At 39.5% G+C, this 20504-nt stretch overlaps 1 protein-coding gene across 4 annotated transcripts in view; it reads left to right on the top strand.

Moving 5' to 3' along the window:
- The first annotated feature begins 3049 nt into the window (after positions 1-3049).
- The window catches only part of TECRL (trans-2,3-enoyl-CoA reductase like), a 59186-nt gene continuing 41731 nt past the window's right edge, over positions 3050-20504 (top strand). For 3 of the 4 annotated variants that reach the window (XM_039710593.1, XM_039710595.1, XM_039710592.1), the window contains exons 1-2: positions 3051-3329; positions 16553-16604. In XM_039710593.1, coding sequence (XP_039566527.1) covers positions 3096-3329; positions 16553-16604 — 286 coding nt within the window. In that variant the 5' untranslated portion in view covers positions 3051-3095. Of the gene's footprint in view, positions 3330-16552; positions 16605-20504 lie in introns of all 4 variants that reach the window. The other variant, XM_039710594.1, reaches the window with a different exon arrangement.

The raw sequence follows: 20504 nt of genomic DNA, 5'->3' as shown, positions 1-20504 counted from the left end.
CAGGTGTAACTTTTTTCTGAAAATATGAGCAGTTCTATTAACCAGAGATGATGGCCAGGTTGTGTGATTTGGGGGCAGGCATTCTCTGCCTCCTTGAAAAAGTGTATTTCAGAAGGAAGGCTTAACCAAGTGCCTGCCTGTCTCCAAAACAGCTCATGTGAGCTGTGTGCCAAGGGACGAGAGGAGGCAGAGACACACTTTGAGAAGAGTGATGCCCATTCTTGCAGCCCCTCAAAAATATCAGCCCCTTATATGGCCTGAACTTCAGTGTGAGTTGAAGCTGTCAGACATGATTTAATTCTTGCTGAGTGCTCTTTGACTCCTCTCAGAGTCCCAGAATGAAGCTGAGGTCAGGGGCTGGGTGTCTGCTGGCTGCTAGCCCTGCCACAGCTTTGGGGACAGCACCTTATGGTCATGTAATGAGGATCAATACATCTCACCATAGGGCTGATCACTTGTCCCCATGTGCTGGGACTGCCCATCTCCAGTGCTGAGGGCTGAGACGAGGCACAATAATGGCATTGAAAGGAAAGTTGTGCCTTCTGCCCAGTAATTAATGTTTCCCTTCTATGTGCACTTCCACACAGAATGGGCTGGATGGCTTCACATTGAGCTGGAACATCCAAACCCATTGATGCCATTTCAAGAAAGTGCAGCACAACAATGGCAAAACCATCACTGTTTTTATTCATCTCCCTTTTAGAGATTGGGTTATCAGTGGTAACTCGATCCCTGCTTATTTTTAGTAGAGTAGCTCTCATCCTTGTTATATGCAAGCATTATGTTTGCTGCAGTCTGATCCTAAATCCATAATACAATAGAGGGAGGAAAGGGCCAGCCACCTTTAGGGAAGGTCTCCTAATTAATGTCAGCAAAGTGTTTGGGTCTGCTAAGATGGTTGGTCCTCAGAATATTAAAATTTCAAATGATTAGCTTGGATTGCAAAAAATGGGAGTATATTTTTGTAAGCATTTTCCTGGAATTGGTTCAGATATCCAAGTGTTCATTGGTCAGTAATAAAATTCTGATCATTTAAATGTCTGCAATAAATCAAAAGCTTTTTTTTTCTCAGAAGCAGCAGCTCAGATGTTATCCTTTTAAATGTTATAAATATACTTGCAGTAATGACTGTAACACCAGTTCCTTTATATACACAGAAATTAGCCTTGATGATCAATATTATTCTTTATGGGTTTTGTATTGAAATAAATTTAGAAATTTATTAATATATACTATTACAGCTCACTTATTCATATAAATCTTACAGCTAAAAGGGAATATTATATCAGTTTATCTCATCCCTTGTAAAGCAGATTGTGCAGTTTCTTTAGAGTAGCCTGTTCAAATAAGTGTATCTCACACTTGGATTTTAGGACCTGTGTGTTCTGTGGTCTTTAGGTGGCTGTTTTTAGCAAGCCCCTTACAGTAAGACAATAATTTGCCATTTTCCCTGTTGTGACTAGCTTTTGCAAAAATTTCTGCTTGCTATATTGACTCCACCAAGGTGCCGGTTCCTTGAAACCCTTTCATTTAACCTTGGAGACAGGTGAACTTCTTTGATATGATATAATCAAGTCTAACTGCTTTTTTCCTGTAAATGCTGACTTGTTCTGCACCAATGGCAAGACACTAACTGATTTCAGTATAGTCAAAATTTAATCCTGCCTTTTCTTGTAGTAGGGGATCAATATTGTTGTACACCTGTATTCCTCCAGTCAGGGCTTTCCATTAACAAATCCAGGGAAGGCATTCCAAGGCTGCATGACTGCATCACCAAGCAGCGGGCACTTTTCTCTCAGTCTAGGCTACTTCAAAATTTGTTATGTCATGTGGGCATAAAGCATATTAAATATGAGTTGGAGTTGGGTCCTTTAGTAAGAACTATGGCTAAAGAACCACTATATTTTCTCTAAGTTATAGCAGAATCAGAGAAAAGAGACCTGTTCTGTTTCCACCCTGCATCCCCAGAGTGGGTATTAATTGTGTGTTGACTTTTACCTTGTGGAAGCTTTTTTCCTCTTAATTAATTTCCTCAGTGTAACAAACACATATGATTTTTGTAATAGTGATTGTCATTTTTCTGAGATTTTACCATGGAGAAATGCAAAATTGGAGAATGGAGAATTTACTCTGGGGAAAGAGCTGTCTGCAGAAACTCATGGTGCCCTTCTAACACTGTAATCCTAGGCAGCCCAGGGAAATTTAGGGAAAATTTCTGGATGGAAAAGTGCTGCTAGTTCTGTTAAATCCTGTTAAAAAGCCATACATGGAGAAATGAAGTTTAAACAAGGCTTGGGGAAGCTGTTAAAGAGAAAATTTGTTGTTTTATGTAGTCTTTATTCTTACCATTAAAGCTGCTTTTGTTTTGTTGCAGACTTGCACTGTAAAAATTGTCAGGAAGCAATAAGAAAATAGTGAAATGATCCAAGCCCTGAACGAATGCCTTTAAGGTTATAATTTCCATTCCTTCAGTTGATTTTCCCTGGCAGAACTGTAAGGAAAACTCTACTCCATTAAATACCAGAAAATCCATGGTGCTAAAGTTAAGCAGATATTTGCAAGTATCCCCTAAATTTTGCTGATGAAGTCGTGTATTTTGTTAGTAGATATTTCTAGAATAGATGGCATCTGATGGTGATGATTCTAGAATAAGTGACATTTATACCTTACATGTGTGTGTACATGGCCATTTTAAACATCTGTCTCTGTAGGTAACAGTGGAATTTACTGCATTCATTTCTGGTTGCCCCTCTGGGGCTCTGGAATTTCAGTTCTGATATCTGCTAATAGGGAATTTCAGGATGTCTTGTTTCAAACGCTGAAAAAAATGAAAAAAAAAAGAAATGAAAAAAAGAAAATAAGAAAGCAGCAGCATCATCAACACAGAACATCACGATAGCAGATTAAATATAGACATGGATTACAGAGCCATTGTTTTCACTCCTGCTAAATAAGACAGTACACTTAAAATGGAATGCCACTTGACCTTTTGTGTCTCTTGGGTCTGTGGCTGTATTTAACTGCTGCAGGGAGGAAACATTTCCCCCTGGAACTGTCCCCTGCTGATATGACGATCGCTGCTGCTGGGTCACACCATGCTCAAGAGGCAGAATCCCAGAGCTCCAGAGCACAGGAGGGATCTTGCAGCCGATGGAGGAGCTCTGTCCATGTCTCACAATGACTCACGCTCTTTTTTCAACTTATCTCAGCTGGTGCTCTCTGCTGGCCAAATCAAACCATCACCAGCGCTCAAACATTCAAAAATCACCTACTTTGAAGTAGAGATTGTTGATGTGCAAAGCAAGAAGCAGATCTGCATTGTGGACAAGGTGAGTGTACTATCCCAGCACGCTGGGGCTGCGCCCGGCTCACACGGTGCCAGTTCAGGGACTCTGTGTTCTTATTCTGTAGAAGTACTTTCATTCCCTTCTCTGGGAGACACTAAGAATTCCTTCTGAGTCATAACCCTGGGCTGGTCTTCTCCAGGATTTTTACAAACAATCCTGCACTGGTTTGTTTTAGACCTCTTGGCAGCTCTGTGGGCTCAAAGCTACGTCCTTAGGCTGACTCTTGACACTTAGATCACAGTGTCTATTTCAGAGCACGATACTTAAACATTTGTTTCAGAATGGATACTCATTTTTAATACATTTGTAAAGCCTACCATCTCTGCAATGCTATGAGTACATAAATGTACTGGTGCCTAAATGTACTCAACTGTTCCCTGCTTATTAGATTTGACCTGGCACTTGTAAAAAATTTAATTTTAAACAAAGGGTCTCAGCTAAAAGAGGTGCTTTGAAATTTTGTTTGGTTTGTTTGTTTTAATAATGTGAGTAAAAAAATATAAACTACAGCCAAATTGCATAAGTAGGATGAGAGGACTGGGTAGGACGGAAGTTCATGAACCCACAAATAACAGGTAAAAGTGCTTAATAAATATTTTGATCACAGTTTTCATAATTCATTGTCCCTCGGTGAAATAGTTGGTCTCTTTCATGCCATGAAAATGGGAATCCTAATCTATTTAGCCTATGGAATTTTCAGTAAATTAGTGGAGTTTTGGGACTTACTGTTTTTGTAGAAAAAAATTCCCTTTTCCTCATTGGCAACAGCTGGAACAGGTAGATAAGTTTGCTTCAAATGTTTAATGCCTTTGAAATATGCAGGGTGGAATGCTACCAGATTTCCAGTGTTCTTGGTCTATTAAAGGGTGTTTTTGCAATTTGTGTGCCTAGTTAAAGGTAAATGTCTCATTTGTTAATTCTGAATGGGGCAAAATATTTTTTGCTAGTTTTTCTACACCTAGCCAAAGAGGAAACATGCACAAAATGGTCAAATAGGATGACTATTAATAACAATTTTGATGGTAGTGTTCACATTACTTTACTGAGTGATATTTACACAGTTGTTAGCTTATCTACATACATTTAGAAATAGGTTTTGATCAAAAGAAAGACAAATATGTTTCTTGTCTTGAGCTTTTCTATAATGTCATTAAAATACGTATAGTACAGAAACAACATTAGGCAAAGAGCCACATTTCAGGAATCCTTCCATGCTGCATGCTGCTGGGATGATACCAGACATGTGTTTTAATCTTTATTTTCAGTTTTTCTGACCCTGAAGATTTTCTACACCTCCTCCAAACCATGGACTCTACCCCTGTAGTAGTGAAAAGAGAGACTTGAGTGGTGATTGCTAAGTAATCTTTATTCAGAGGTAAAATACACACAGGGTAGCAATAACAGCTATAAGTCTCTGCTCAGAAACAGAAATATATGTTCAATTTACATGGCCAGCAGTATGGGCTTTTAAAAAAAATATTTTTGGCACAGTACCAAGGAATTGGTAGAAGTATAGTAAAAGGCTGAGATTTCCAAGACTGCCTAAAGAATTTGGTTTCTGAATGCTCATTCACCTGGCTGTTTATTTTAATTGCTGTGATAATCCCTAAGTCAACCCTGAAGTTACAGAAATTGAGTTCCTTGCTTCCATGGACACTTGTTAGTATTGGTGAACTTAATTTCAGTTGGTTGTTAGAGCAAACAAGAGGCTGGTGTACTGGATTGTGCATAATTTTCTGTTTAATTAAATATAACTGGTAAAGGCCCAACAAGAGAATCCTAATGCCCGTTTTCTGTTTCTGAGATAGTTATGATTAACTTAATTTCTTGGGTTTGCATGTAATTACTGCTTGCCAGAATAGGAACCATAGATTTTAAAATGCATGTATTTAGACTCTTATTGCCTATTGCTAGTGGTTCAGAATATTATGATTTAGCAAATGAGTTTATAATATTCTCAGACTAATACATCTAAAGGGGAAATTTTTATTATAATGGTAGAGAGAAGAACCCTTTCTTTCTCCACCCAACAGAAACTCAGGCGGAGTGATTCAATGCTTAATGCTCTGTGGTTAAACACCAGGAGCTGATTCAAAGAGGCTGAGTTTCTCTGAGATCCTTGCATGTGCCTATGAATCCCATTCAGAGTAGTGGGAGCTCTGTAAAGTCTTCAGAATTATGGTACATTTAACTAGTTCTGGAATTTAGCAAGAAATAATTTCCTTCCTCAATACAGTATCAGGAATTTATAAAAGGTGTGTTTGGCTGTGTCATCTTGAGAAATCAGTTGGCATCAATCCAAAAGTTTTGAATCTAGCACAATTAATTCTCTGAATTAATTCTCCATTTAGAAATGGAAAAATAGCATTATTTCATTTAGTTTTCTTTCCTATCTTATACTTTTGGGAAGGATCAGTCACGTATATTAAGTGGTTATTATAAGTTATTGATTGTCTTTAACTTCAAGGAACAGAAACACGTTCACACCCTGTTGCAGGCTTTCCCACAACTAGGAAAAGGCAGAAAAAAATAATGAAAGGAAGCAGAAGAAGTGAAAAATCCCAGACATTTTGGTGCCATAGTCATCTCCTGCAGGAGCTGGGTTTGGAGGAAAATTACTTAATCTTGCAAAACTTAAATTCACACGAGTCAGCAACACTGGCAGTTTATTTTGCACATGCACACTGTGAACATGAAATTCTTTATAGGAGTACAATTTCTTTTATTTAATATTGTCAACCTGTTCTGGGAACTTTCTGTGGTATGGATATGACATTATGCAAGCAGTTTGGTGCACATGAGCTTTTCCAGTGAGTTACTTAAAGAATTTAGAAAAGAAATAATAGCAGTGTGAGATCTTTCCCCCAGATTTGCTCTTGAAATTTATTCTGAGGTGATTTGACATGGAGAGGAGGCTTCTGATTTTGGAGGATGGGGAGGAATCACAAACCAACTTCAGGGTGGTTTTTTTTTTCAGTTATTCTACAAAATGTCGCCAAACTGGGGGAACTCTCCAAGGAGGGAAAGTTATTTAAATTTAGGCTACAACTGTCCTTAAAAGCAGTATATAAATGATCAGAGGAGGTGTCTTGGGACAAGGCACTGAAGTTCTGAGGAGGTTTACAGACAGCCTGCTGCTCCACACAGTGCCCATGACAGGACAACAGTCCAGGGGTCTGGGCCACTTTGCAGGACAGCACCCTGGGTTTTCTTTCCTGTTTTCCCCACTTCCCAGAGAGGCAGACCCAGGAGAGGATGTCCCTGAGCAGAAAGGTTTTTACCCAAGCATCCAAAGGCTTTACATGAGCTGGTGCCTGAAAGCCACAATTAAGAAAATTTAGCCAAGAAATTTGACCCATATTTTTATAGTCAAGGCATGGTAAGCAAGAGTTGAATGACTTGTGGGCCAATGTTCAGCTCTTTAACATGCACAGCAATACTGCATTTGTGTGAAGATATTCTGTAGCTGAAACATGAATCATACACATTTCTTGCTCAGTGAGTGAAAGAAGTATTTAGCAAGGAAAAAATCTCTTCTTTGGCCAGTGTAAAAAAGCAGGTGAGCCTAGATAATCAAAAGTCCCTTTTTTCCCTTTTCCCTTTCCTCACAATTTATTCATTTGTATGGATGAAATTCCTATCTCTGTGTAAAGAGGAAAGCATTTGATTAAAGATTACTTGTAAGAAATACTTTCAATTAAATAGCATCACAAAATGTCTAAGGATTTTGGCTTCTGTGTTGCTTGCAAAAAGCCACAGAAAACAGCAGAACACGCAAAAATCATCAAGTCTTATAAATGAAAGAAAACAATTCCTTTTTGTACTTTTTAACAAATAACCCACATTTTTTTGCCACCCACAACTTATGAAAAATACATGGCTACTCAAAAACTGTTTCCCTCATACATTGTTCCGAAAACCTGATGTAGGTTGGTTTAAAAGTTATTGATGTGCAGTGATTTGATTTATATATGCTGTTAAAGCAACTCATAACTGTTTCTTTTATAGCATTCATTGTATAATATTTTTTTCTTCAAATTAACTTGTAGTAAAATGTATTTCCCCACAAACATGGTGCAATGTAATTAACTTTGCATGAGTTGCTTTTAAGGCAGGAAATGTTACACAGTACAGTTTTTACAGAATAAATCACCTCTGGAGAAACCAGCAGAGAAAGCTTTTTCCCATCAAAAGCCTCAGAGCTCAGTAGTTTTGTGCTGTACGATTTTGCAAGTTAAGCTGTAAACAGAGGTGCAAACTCAGGTTTTGGCTGCTGTGCAGTGACCCCCCTTTTCAGAACACTTCCTAAGGCCTGCAGAGGAGAGCTTGCTTCTTCAGATGTGCAGGAAGAGCCTCTTTCCTTGTTGTGTTGCAAAGATATTGGAGGCTACTTTCCTACTGATCCTGAAGCCAGCTCTCCATCCTCTACGCAGTGCCTTCTCCCACTGAAATGTCTTTGTAAAACCCAAAATTGGACATTTATGGCTCACAGTACATGATGGAGGAACTTCTAGCTGTGTGTTTGTGAGCTGTAGGCACTGTTTGCTGTGCAATGCCTACAATGAATGTCATGGGAATATTGTTATTTTTAAGGAATTAAAATGCCCTTGCACACAAATCTATGTATCAACTCAGTCACTTGTACATACTCAACACTTCCTGCAGTTAAATATTACAGTGTGTATATCTCTACATCCTTTGCAAAGATGAATCAGGGCTTATTCTGATTGCTCTGAAAGGCCTGTTTTTCTCTGAAGGAGCTATAGGTTTTTTTTTTTTGGTTTGTTTGTTTCTGTTTTGTTTATTGAAAAGCACCTGAAGCAGCAGTGTCTTTGTACCTGTATGCTATGGCATAACAATGCAATGAATTTCCACTGGCATATCAGCAAAGCCATTTGCATGCAAAAATGCTGTCTCTGGTATCAGAAATCTCTTTCTCTTGCCTGTGGGTTGCAGCTCTGTCACAGAAAGTGAACAGCCGAGGAGAACACTCATCTCTTTTGCACAGTCAGCTCTAGCAAATAAAAATAACTTCTCACATCATGGCTTGGAGGTTAGACATACCACATTCATTTTAGGTAAGCGAGTGCAGTCATTAAAGTAGGCAATGAAACCCTGCAAAGGAACTCTGCAGTACCAGAACACTGCCTCTAATGCCAGGTTCTTCCCATTAGCCTCATTCTAGGGAAGAAAAGTAAAGAAGTCCTTTCCCAGGAAAGAGATTAATAGTTTCATGGTCATTTTAAGTATTTTCCCCCTAAATCTTTCACTTCTAATATTTCACTTCAGAGGTCTGTATATTTTTCTCTGCAGAGAACAAGCAGAACCTGTGACCATCCACACGGGTCTCATTTCATGCACAGGATTTTTATCATAATTTTTCTCATTCAAGCAATCTATCATTAATGGTGTGCCACCTCTGATGCCAGGGATGCCAAAAGGGGCTGAATAACCAGCTGTGCCAAAGCAGGGGGCTTCCATGGATGCTGAGTCCCACATAGCAGCAATTCCCACAGCAAAATGGCTGAAGGAACACAGACACAAAAACAGCTGGATGTAGGCTCATTGCTGTGGAAATCCTCTTTTCTTACTTCCTTTTGGAAGGAGGATTTCATGGTGTCTTGTGTCTTTCACTGTATGTTTTCACAGCATCCAGCACAACGGGGATCTGGCCCCTGCTGGGGGACACTGAGAAAAAATACATTTATAAAATATGTGTCTTTTCTTGCCTGTAGGCATTGAATCTTATGCCCAGCCACAGTGCTGGAAGTGATGACAGTAGTATTTTCTTCCTCAGTTATTACTTATACTTGGTAAAGTAGGTAAATATATTCAAATTCTGTTGTAGCAATGCACAACACTTATTTCTTCCTGCTCTGCTAGAAATTCACATAATTTTAATGTCAATATAGCTACGGATGGTTTCAGATGAAAGAGGCAACTATACATATTACTTTTTGCTTGCTGTGAGATGGCTTTTTAAATGGAATACCTGGAGAAATGGCCTTTGATTTTTCTAGAAGAGAGAGACTGGGGAGGGGAGAAGCTGGTAACTTTAGGGCATTTAGCATTTGCAAAGGGATAATTTAAAGAATTACAGAAGCTGCAACAGATGACTAATGCTTCAGCTGATACCAATCAAAGCTTAGAAGTGCCTTTAAATGACAGATTTTATGCATCTCTTATTTTAGATAAAAAAGTCTAAGCCTGGGGGAAGAAATAAAGAAGCAAATATAATAAATATTAAAAAAAATAAAGTTGCATTCAAAGTTGAGCAAAAACAAGAGAGAATTTGTGAGACACTGGTGGTGCTCCAACTCTTTCTGAGCATTCTGGCCAGCAGCAAAAGCCAGCTATGCCACCAGAGCAGTGAATATTGCCAAAATTGCATCTGTAGAGACAGGTTCCCAGCCAGTGTGAAAATGCCCTCTTTCCCACCAAAGTTATGACATTTTACCCCAGCCACACATTTGCCTTATTGTATCAGAGATAATTCAGAGATTATTGCAAATTATAAATGTACTGGAGCAATACAAGACCATGGGGAGCAGTAGGTGTTTTATTAGTCTAATAGTTAACAGCACAGCCCATGATGGAAAGTTAGGTGCATAATGGCATCTCTTATAGGCATTATTAGCATTAAAATACTCCTGCATATGATTTATAGCTCCATCAGATCATGCTTCAGGTTCTTTCTGAAATCCAATGTGTGATTCTTCACAGAACACTTGAGCCATGCAGTCATGGGTCTGTAAATACCCAGCAGTACATGCTAATGCTATTATTGTATCTGCCTGTGTTTAAGCAATTTTGGATTTAGAAAAGTCCTTAAAATGCAAGCTTTTCTTCCTTGTGCTTCAAAAGAACAAATTGTGGCAATCAGAGGACCTCTTCCACAAGTACAGCAAGCATCACTTTGTTGCACTTGGTACTGAATAATGAAAAGTACTTGGGTTTCTAACAGACCTGATGCTGCCTGGTTGTTCTCATATATCACCCTCATTTCCCATTCCTTTCTGCTGCTTCTCAGCTTCCAACTCCCCTCCACAGACCTGCTTTATTAGCCCTGCTACTCATAGAATCACTTGTTTTGCCAAAATACATTCTTCTACGAATTTTCTTTTGAATTGGTTGATTTCTTTTTTCTTTTGTTTTCTTTTACTTCATGCAGTCCCCCAGCTTGTGCTAAATATTGGTTGAATTTCTTGGGTGCACTTCTTGATTTTTAATTTTAGCAGTGTGTGTAGATATAAAAAAGCAAACAAAAATCTATACAGCTATTTGATAGAAAAGGGAAGACAAATTCAGAGGTTCCACAGCTAAGCAATATGCTTTATTTGTGCTAGAACTGGCAATCAAAATCCCAACAAAAAACATAAACACCACCCTAAGCCTCACTTTATTGCTGAGAAGTCGGGGTCAAAATTACTGCTTATTATTCTTTATTATTTATACTTTGTTCAATAAACCAACACTATATTTATTTCTAATAAAATATTATAATTTTTAAAAAGTTTATTTTATTATTTGTGGTTTATATTACATTATTTTTGACAACTATTTTGTTTTTAAGTGCATATCCCAAATGTTGTTTTCTTTGAAAATGACAGTGGAAAAAATGAGTCTTGAATTTTTGATGAAGAAGAATTTGGGAAAGATTACATTACAAATTAGTTTTGAAATATTTCAATCTGTTATGACACAATAAATATTTCAAGTTCAATTTATTTTACAACTTAATAGTGCATTTATTTGCATATTATTTCCTATTGGATTATTTTCAATGACATGAGAGCCATGTGTTATATTATTTTGCTCTATCATGATAGATGTGTCATAAAATAATGCAGAAATAATGAAAGTTTGATACAGATGAGAAATAAAAAGTAATGAATATAACACAAAAAAATTATTTTCCAGCATGTGCCAGAAGCAGATTTTTTTATAAATTTCTATTCCATTTTTAAAGTTTGAAATCAACATAAATTTACACATCCAGAGTTTTGAGAGAACAATTCCATTTCCCTGGTAGAAAAGTGTTGTGACAGAGGCTTCCTGACAGGTTCTGCCGTTCAGCTGCTGAGGTGAACAGTAACCTTACTCAACTCCCCTTAATAAAAGGTCACAGAGCATGGGGATGCACCAATCTAGTCAGATTTGCTCAGAAATAGGTGTGCATGTTGAATTCTGCACACCTTCTCTCTGCTAATGAATTACATTCTCTTTACTTCCCCTCCCATCTTTAGTAGAGAGAGAAAAAGCTCTTTTTGGAGTCTGACACTTTTTCAGGCAATTTCTTGCAAAGAGAGAGGATTATTTTTTTTAAAATAGAAATACCCAGCTAGCAGTACAAAAACAATTAATCATCTTTAGAGCCAAACTTGGCTGGTGTAAATTGACATGACTGCACGCAGCAAGCATGTGGTTATGTGTATTCTTAGCTAATTTGGCCCATAATCACTGGAAATGTTAGTCAGTCAGATTATCTCATATGCCAAGGTTCATGTGACCAGATAATAAATAATCTGGAAGATTGCTCAGTGAGGCAGCCCTCTACTTACGTACATGTGCTGGAAACTACCTCAGCTCAAACCAGAATTTGGAATATCTCCTGCTTCTGGAAGGGCTGGGCTGAGGTCAGAGCCAGCTGTTTGGTAGCCACTTCACTGCAGCCTGCTGAGCAAAATACTGGATTCTAGATAAAGCTTTTGTGCAGCTGCTGATAGCACTTGTCTATATGTAGGTATCTCTACGTCATTTCCATGGTGAGCTCATTTATTTATATCTCTTTGGGCATGACCAGCACACTGGTTCACCAAGAGGGCTGTGTGGGACACGCTGGGAAAGGTTAAAGCAGAACAGTGCTCAGTTTTTAATTCTGACTGAAAACTACAATAAGAAAGAGCCAATCTGATCTAGAAGCCAAATTCACAAAGCACAGAGATCAGCTAGAACAGGTGTTTTTCTAATTAACTTTTTGTGGAATGCTGCTGTTTTTTTATAATACAGCAGAGTTTCAAAACAAGGACAGGGTGCTAAAGCAGAAATGATGAAGTATTTGTTGAATGATGAATTTGGAAATTACCTGGCTTTCCCATTAGCTAGTTATCTGTTTTGCAGCCAGATCCTCAGCTGCAATAAACTGATGTCACCCTTTTGAACAAATTTACTCTGGCTGAAGAAGGGGCAGTGCTTAATGAGCAACTGGAGTGGCAGAATTTCTGAATTTCTGCCATTATGGAAAATGCCTGTTACAAAGTAGGTGACTCAGCAGTGCAGTGGTACTGACATGTCACAAAGAGAAAAAAGTATTCAGAGAAAAATGTTGAATGGAAGATTACTTATTTGCTGAAATTCTATTATTCAAATTCTTATTGATATTCTGCTGACCTCTGACCCCTACAATAATTCTTTAATGCAAGAACTGTGTGATGCAATTACATACAGATCACCAGATTTGGCATAATTCCTTGACTTATAAATGTGAAATAGTTATGAAAGTGGATAACTATCTGATTACCTTGCACTCACAAAAGCAGTGTTAAGCTTCCTTAATATCTTCCACTTAGTGCTCTTCCTTCAGCCCTAGTATAAAATACTAATATGGTATTTTAAATCTTGAAAAGAAATGTGATGCTTTGTGCATTGGTGTCTGAACGAAGAATAGAACTGGTATGGATGACCCAGAAGGTCCTTTAATTCTTGAATTGTAAATGAAAAGTTTACTTCCATTTGCTTCAAATGGAAAAGTAAAAGTTTTCTGGCTGTGAAAGTACAGGGAAATCAGGATTTGACATTTTGAAACCATACTTTTCTGAATGAAAAGTGTAATGACTGCAATCCGCAGCTGTAAAATATGCATTTATTCATAACATTTTTTTCAAAAGAAAGTAGTCTTGACCCTCACACATGACAGTCACTTACTGTAAAGTTGACTACACTTTAAATCAGGTTTTAGACTACAAGTGAAGTTGTTGTAGGGAAAAGCTGGCTTGACCATCAGGCTGTAGAAGATACATACCAAATAAGAGCAGAAATCCATCCTGCTTTAACAAACTAAGGGTGGTCTCTCGCTCTGCTTTGCATTTGCATATTTGTAAAGTGCTGAAATAGAGGAAAGAAAGGGTTAAAACACTTTCAGACATAATTCAAAAGAATGAAAAGAGAGTAAGACTAATAATTACAGTGAAATATTCCAGGGTGTTTTATTCAGTTGGCACAAAGGGTAATAAGAGCAGATGCTTTCCCAGTCCTTACAATTCCTTAGCTTGTATTGATGTACAATGAAAAGAACAAAAGATAATTAATGGTCTACAAAGAGGACACTCTTAGTAGTAAGCTGGTGTCTCAGCATCCATCTTCTCATTGATCAATATTGGAAACTATAACTTCATTGGTTGTTTTATGAGGTCTTTAGAAAAGGACACAGAATTATCAAGATCATAAAAAAATGTATTTTATTCTTTTGTGGCTATAACCTCATTATTCTGCCTGGGAAACGACGCTGCGATTCTTCTATGTCACAGCCCATTCTGAAGGGGGAAAGTATTAGTGTTATTCTTCAGCTGGCCACGCATGTACTTTGTCTTGAGTGGAAGGGTCCTTCTCAAAGGCAGCTGACTCCTATAAAACAGGTGTCCTGCTGCCCTCCTGGCTGGATGTGAGCTCTGTGCCTTCCCGGGGTCCCCGCAGCCTGCGTGGAGCCACCAGACTGCGACTCACCAGCCCAGCCCATCTCTGGCTATGGGCAGGCAGGGCTTAAACCAGCTCTGCCTAAAGCAGCTCGGACGTAGCCAGGCACAGCAGTGTCCTGTTAATGAGCTCTGCCTCGCTCAGGGATGTACAGGGCACAGCCCTTCCAGCTGTGAGTGCTGTGTGGTGCTGCTCATCACGCCCCAGGGCCACACTCACTGGCTCCTGGGTTGCAGCAGGACACTGCAGGCACCTGGAAGCTTTTCAACACCTGAGGCATGTGGGTGGCTCCACAGGTGGACCTAAAACATGAGCTTGGATTCATTTTTTAAATAGCTGAAGTTAGGTGATGTGAACCCCCTTGTTGCCATAGCAGGATTTGGAGGGGAGAAAACACTGATTGTCTCAGGATGAAAAAAAGGAGAGGGATGTAAAGGTAGAGTTGCTAACAAGGGCTCGGCTAGACATTTTGAACAGATTGAGGGCAGCTCTGCCCTGAAGTCAAAACATACTCAGGAGAGCTGGAGATGGAGACCTGGCTCTGTTTTGAGCAAGCACTGCTCTTTAAGCATGCTAAGCTTTACAGTTTTTCAGCTTTCTTTGCCTAAATGGGTTGATCAACTCTGCAGACCATGGGCTGGCCCTAGCTACTCTATCCCAGAACCTGTCACAGTAGGAGCTGATCTGTAGGGATGCAGGCCCTGCAGCAATGTGGCTTACACTGCATTTAGAAAGCCAGCTCATCCTCCATCAAAGTGGAAAAAACGATTCCCATGCTTCAGCTGGCAATGCCAGCTCTGAGTACCTGCACATCTGCCCCGTGCTAGGACACATGACAGATTTTGTTCTGCAGGCTTGTATACTGAATAGGCGTTGCCAGCTAACAGCTTGCATCTGGTGGATTCTGGGCTACAGGCCCCACAGGTGTGAGATTACAAAGTGTGAGAAAGCAATTTCAGACATTTTTAGAGGTTTTGAGTACATAACGCTCCCAAGTCCATAGATGTTGCACAGATGATAGGAAAAATACATGGAGACTATGGGAGATGTGATGTTCTACTGGGTGTTGCACGGAATGGCTCAAGTTCAATAAACACAGATAAAATATTTTCTTTCCTTTTTAAACAAAGAAAGAAAAAATGGCTTCTTCTATTGTTTCCTGTAGCTAGGAAGAAAAGGGTCTCCAAGGGCAGAGTCTCTTGCCTGGCCTAGTACAGTTCAGCATGGTATGGGTCAACATGAGTGTTGGGGACAGGGAAAAAGGGTATCCTTGGTTTCAAGGAGCCTAGGCTTTGATTTGGGTGGGGTTGGCATTGTTTAGCAGGCACATTAGAGAGACAAGTCAGGATTTAAGTGGAGATTCATCTACAGCAGTTTCTGTAAATGCCCAGTGAAACCCTCTGTAACTGTGGAAAATAAAGTATTCTCATCTAAACCCAAGAAAAAACTTAGAAAAGATCTGTGCTTTACTACCTTTTAGCAAAGGTGTCATTTTACATCTTTAGATCACTGAAATCTGTATTGAGCTCTCTGCCTGTTCATATTACTGGAAGCAAGTTGGGTTACTCATAAGTACTAAAACCACATACACTGTGTATTTGTGTGGGGTGTCAAATTACATGAGTAAACTTTCTGCACTGATTTGTTGCTTTAGAGTCAGCAATTTTATTTTGTTGCATCAGTATTTCTCCAAATTCAGTCTTTTCAACAAAACAGCTATGTTAAGGTGCTAAATGATCTCTAGTAGGAGAATTTCTTATGTTCTTCTCTATTTGTTTGCATGGTTTTTGTCACAATCCACTAATAAATAGCTCAACATGCTGCTTCCTCAAAAGTCCCATTGTCTTTCCTTGTAAACAAAAGGCAAATCCAAGCATTTTGCTCTAGTAAATTCTAAATGTGTTTCTCAGGTAATTTGTACAAAGTATATTACGAAATCAATATACATAATAAAACAGAGCCTAAAAAGCCTCCAGACTGCCCTATAAACTGTGACACCTGAATTGCTTCAGTGCACATGAACAAAAGCGTGCAGAAGCAAAGTCATTTCAGGTAGAAAGGACAGAACCTACCACTTTTGCTGCTGCCTTCTCCAGAGAACCCTTTCATGTCTCCAGGACATGGACCTCAGCATGTTGAACCTAACTTTAATGCTAAATCCTTCAAGCTTTCCCACTGGTTTGATCTAGGGGGCAATTATTGCATCAAGCAGGGACAGCAGCTTCCCCTCTTGACCCTTGTAATTTTACCCCTCCATTGACCAAGCAGAGGTGGTCCAGGTGATGTATAATTCAAATTTGGACAATCCTTAGTAACATACCAACCTTAATAACATACCAATCCTTAATAACAAACCAATGTTTGTGTGAAAACAAATTTGCTGATTTTTTCCATTTTAGCCCGAAGGACTTGGAGACAAATTTAAGCATCTCTTCATTGGTGGGGTTGAGCAGGGATCCCAAAATGAAGAAGAAAGAAGAATTAATCTGCATGCCTTTTGCTTTCTTTTCCAGGTACCTCCAGCATCTACCATTCTTGATGTGAAACACAAATTTCACAAAGCATGTAAGTACTATGGTTACCAGGCTGGAGACATGGTTAGAGGCCTTTTGCTTAGAGAAATTGTCAAATTTATTTTTCAGGAATCTCACACAAAAGCTGAGACTGGCCTGACAGCTCCAGAGCTCAATAAGAATGGTGTTTGAACTAAGGTTCTATTGTAGTTGTTGCAGATAGGGGGGGCTGGATGGAGACAACTGCATAATTTAGCACTGCCAGCACATGAGGGGCAGTAGTTTTTATCTTGTTTTTAACATTACATCGTGTCATTTCAAGGCCAGCACTGCATTTCTTCTCCCAGTGTTATATTGGATAAACTTCAGTAACAATAGACTGCTTCATGGTGGCCATAAACAGACCATGTGGACCATAAAGCTGCTGTAGTGGGGAATGTGAACTCAGAGTGACTAAATAACATCTGGATTTAGGTTAGATTATAGAAGAAATTCTTTATGGTGAGGATGGCAAAGCACTGGCACAGGCTGCCCAGAGAAGCTGTGGATGTCATGTCCCTGGAAGGGTTCAATGAATGGGGTGCTGAGCAACCTGATCTAGTGGGTGGCATCTTAGATACTGAGCTTTCATTACTTTTACAAAAAACCCTAAAGACTACATGCCTTTTACAGAAAAAAAAAAGGGCTGTCAGCCACTAATATGCTTGAGTTCAGAGTAGGGTAAGTAGAAAAAGCATTATGCTTCTCCTGTGTCCTTATAATTTTATAAAACAGCAAAGCTTAAGGCATCTGTGGTTGCACATGGGTTCAGTTGATGAAGTGAAAGGCTATTAACCTGACTGCTCCAAAGTTACTTATTTTCCCTCCCTGTAAGGGCTTGTAAAATACAAAATGGCAAAAGTTCAAAAGCCACGCTGCTGAATATGAAAAGATCGAGTGCAGAAGTTTTAGTATTTCAATAAGGGTATGTCCTCCCATTAGTTTGTCAAATGCAGTGCACTTCTGCCTAGAATCTCTTAAATCAATTGAAACTGGATTTATATTGATGCAGTTTAAATCAGTTGGAGAACACTGGCACAGAGGTTTATGCCAATGTAACTGTAATGAGGTTTTTAATGGATTTGGGCTAAAATGATGTGAGATTGTGCATAAGCCATTTTAATGGCACCTGTTTGGATATTAAGAGGCATCTTACTCCTCAAGTACCCCCACTGATGTAAGTGGAGCTGAGTATAAAGTAAGACAGTAAGCATACAACAAAGCACAGTATACATCAGTATACATCATGAACCAAACCTCTGTCTGTGCAGTGTGTTACAGCACATGGAAGGCCTGGCAAGTGCCTTCAATGCTTTTTAAATTCTCATTTTTTTATGTTAATTCATCCCATTCCCAGGAGTACACCACATCGGCATCCTGTGTCCCTTCCTCTCAGTTCAGCTCATTGCTTTGATCTCTCTTTTCCAGTTCAGCCTGGATGTTGTTGTCTCATGAGGTTCCCCCCCTCCTCCTTTCCCAGTTGCAAAAATCAAACTTTCACTTTTTTCTCTTTGTGTAGTTAGTGGGATGACAGCAAATAAAATACAGTTCTCTTAGGCAAGGGCTGGGAAGGGGCTGAAGCTGATCTGTGGATGCCTTTGGTTAGCATGCTATTTTGTACTGGCTCATGCATTCATTTCTGTCATTTTGTGTGTGCCAGACTCACATGTTCCCCTATAATCTCTCATTAAAACACTCTCCTACGCACACCCCCTTGCAGTCTCCCTGTCTTCATACATTCTCCTTTGATCACCCATGCAATTAAGCTTTCTCCTCAGCTGGTATCTTGTCAGCCCTTCAGTGAGAGGAACCCCTGTGCAGCAATTTCACAAGAATCATCTCTGTCACTGATCAGGTTTTGCTCCCTGATTCAAGAAAGGAGGAAAGAGACTGAATTATGAATTGCAGCACAAGCTGTTAGTCATTAAAATAAAAGAAATGGGATGCAAGTGACACTTGCCATCTTACTGATAAGTAGTTTCTAAGTTAGTCAAATATTAGTTTGGATATGTGTTTATACAAAAGGCAGAATATGGATTTAGAAGTCCAGGAACAAATACTGAAATAGTCCTCATCCCTCACTTCAGCAAAACTGTCTCTACTGAAAGAAGAAAGAGCATTTTATGGCTTTGAGTTCAGGAGGGCAGTCCCAGTTTTATCGCTGGAGATTCAGGGATCTTAGTGGAGAATAACCATTTAAGACAAAGTGCTATTTTCATGGGAATTCAAAGGCTTTGCCCAGATTGAAGCTGTTTTTAATCATCCCCTGGCTGCTGTAGCCACAGCCCGTGGGAGGGATGGGCAGCACCAACTGGGGCCAGCCCAGAGCAGCAGATTCCCTGCTGCAGCCCCCTCCAGCCATCAGCTCCACAGGGGCTTTCTGTAACAGATGTTGGAGCCAGGCTGTCATGCTTAATAGCAAACATCACACCTGCCCACCATGGATCTGTCTAATCCTTTTTAAACCTACTTACAGTTCTGACCTCAGCAAAATCCTCTGGGAAGGAATTCCACAGTATAAGCATGCTGTGGACAAATGTCTACACTTCTACAGCCTGATGTTTCCTGCCTGAGATTGAGTGGCAGCTGAGTGTCAGGGTGCCACTGGCCACTGTGCTGAGCTGTCTGAGCATGGGTCTCAATCAAAATGGTGCAATGCATTAGGAGATTTACCAGAATTTTTCTCATTCCTTTGGCTAGCTGGCAGAGATGTAACCAAGCCAAAAATGGAGTGTATAAGAAAAAAAGTCTCTTGACCCATTTTCTTAGCTGCTTATAATGAGTTAGCTACCTGGCACTTTCTTGATCTATACAGATGATATTTTTGATGGAGAAAGAAATATCTTGCAGGCTAAACTTCCTGAGCTCTTGTCCTTGGCAATAACTTTTCACCTTTAATTTATTTTTATCTTTGCAAAATGTATTGGACTGCTGGGGGAGGAGATCTTACAGATAGAAAATGAAAAACTGTAATAATAATGCTAATTCAAGTATCACATAACTAAAATAAAATACTTCTAGAACATGTAATATATAATATAGTGGAGTCAGTGATCATTAAATTTTTTCAAGGTTACTGCATGAAAGTTGCTGAAAAAGCTCTTGAAAGAAGAGGAAGAACTGAAGGGAAATGGGGAAATAAGATCTCAGCAGTGCTGTAACAAACTGATAGAGGCAACCTGCTGCTCAAGAGGGACAGCACAACTGCAGCTACATTTTGAAGCCAGAAGGGTGAGCATAGGAAGGCCAGAAATTACCCTCTAGGCAGAAGGAGCAGGCAGGGAAGGTGATGGGTGAAAGGAAAAAGGGAAGTCCAAGAGATAACTGAAAATATCTTGTCAAGGGCATCCTGGTCCGCAGGGGGAATAAAGGGCTCAAGGAATAAGGAACACCTAAACTAACAGACGTTAAATAGGGCATTTAAAACAACCAATATCAATGAAAGCAAATCATAAAGACAGGAATTGTCAGTAGATGGCACTCAAGAATAAACAGCATAATTTCTGAACAATATGAAACTTTAGAACCCTGCTGTACCATCTTATAACTGCTCCTTATAGGTATTTCTATAGTGATCCTGGGAGCCGTGTTCCCTGCAATGCTGCTGGAATATTTTCTGTTGTTTTTCTCTAGAGAGAGGACAAGGAAAAAGTGTAAGTCCTTCTTCATGATGGGACCAATCTCTCTTTCAGCCTCCTCCTTACAATAGGGCAGTGTTAGGAGTCATCTGCCAGGTTTTACCCACTGCTGTCATCCTGCATGTGTCCCAGAAGCCACAGGAGAACTGGCAGCCCTGCAGATCCCATCCCCACAAGTGCTCAGCTCAGGCAGTGCTCAGCAGCTGCAAGGAAAGCAGCATTTTAAAATCAACAGGTCCTTGTTCACCCAGAACCCTGAAGCAGATCTTCAAAAT

The sequence above is a fragment of the Passer montanus genome, unplaced genomic scaffold, assembly GCF_014805655.1.
Source record: "Passer montanus isolate IOZ18808 unplaced genomic scaffold, ASM1480565v1 scaffold23, whole genome shotgun sequence".
Lineage (NCBI taxonomy): Eukaryota > Metazoa > Chordata > Aves > Passeriformes > Passeridae > Passer > Passer montanus.
This window is presented reverse-complemented; position numbering and strand designations above follow the sequence as displayed.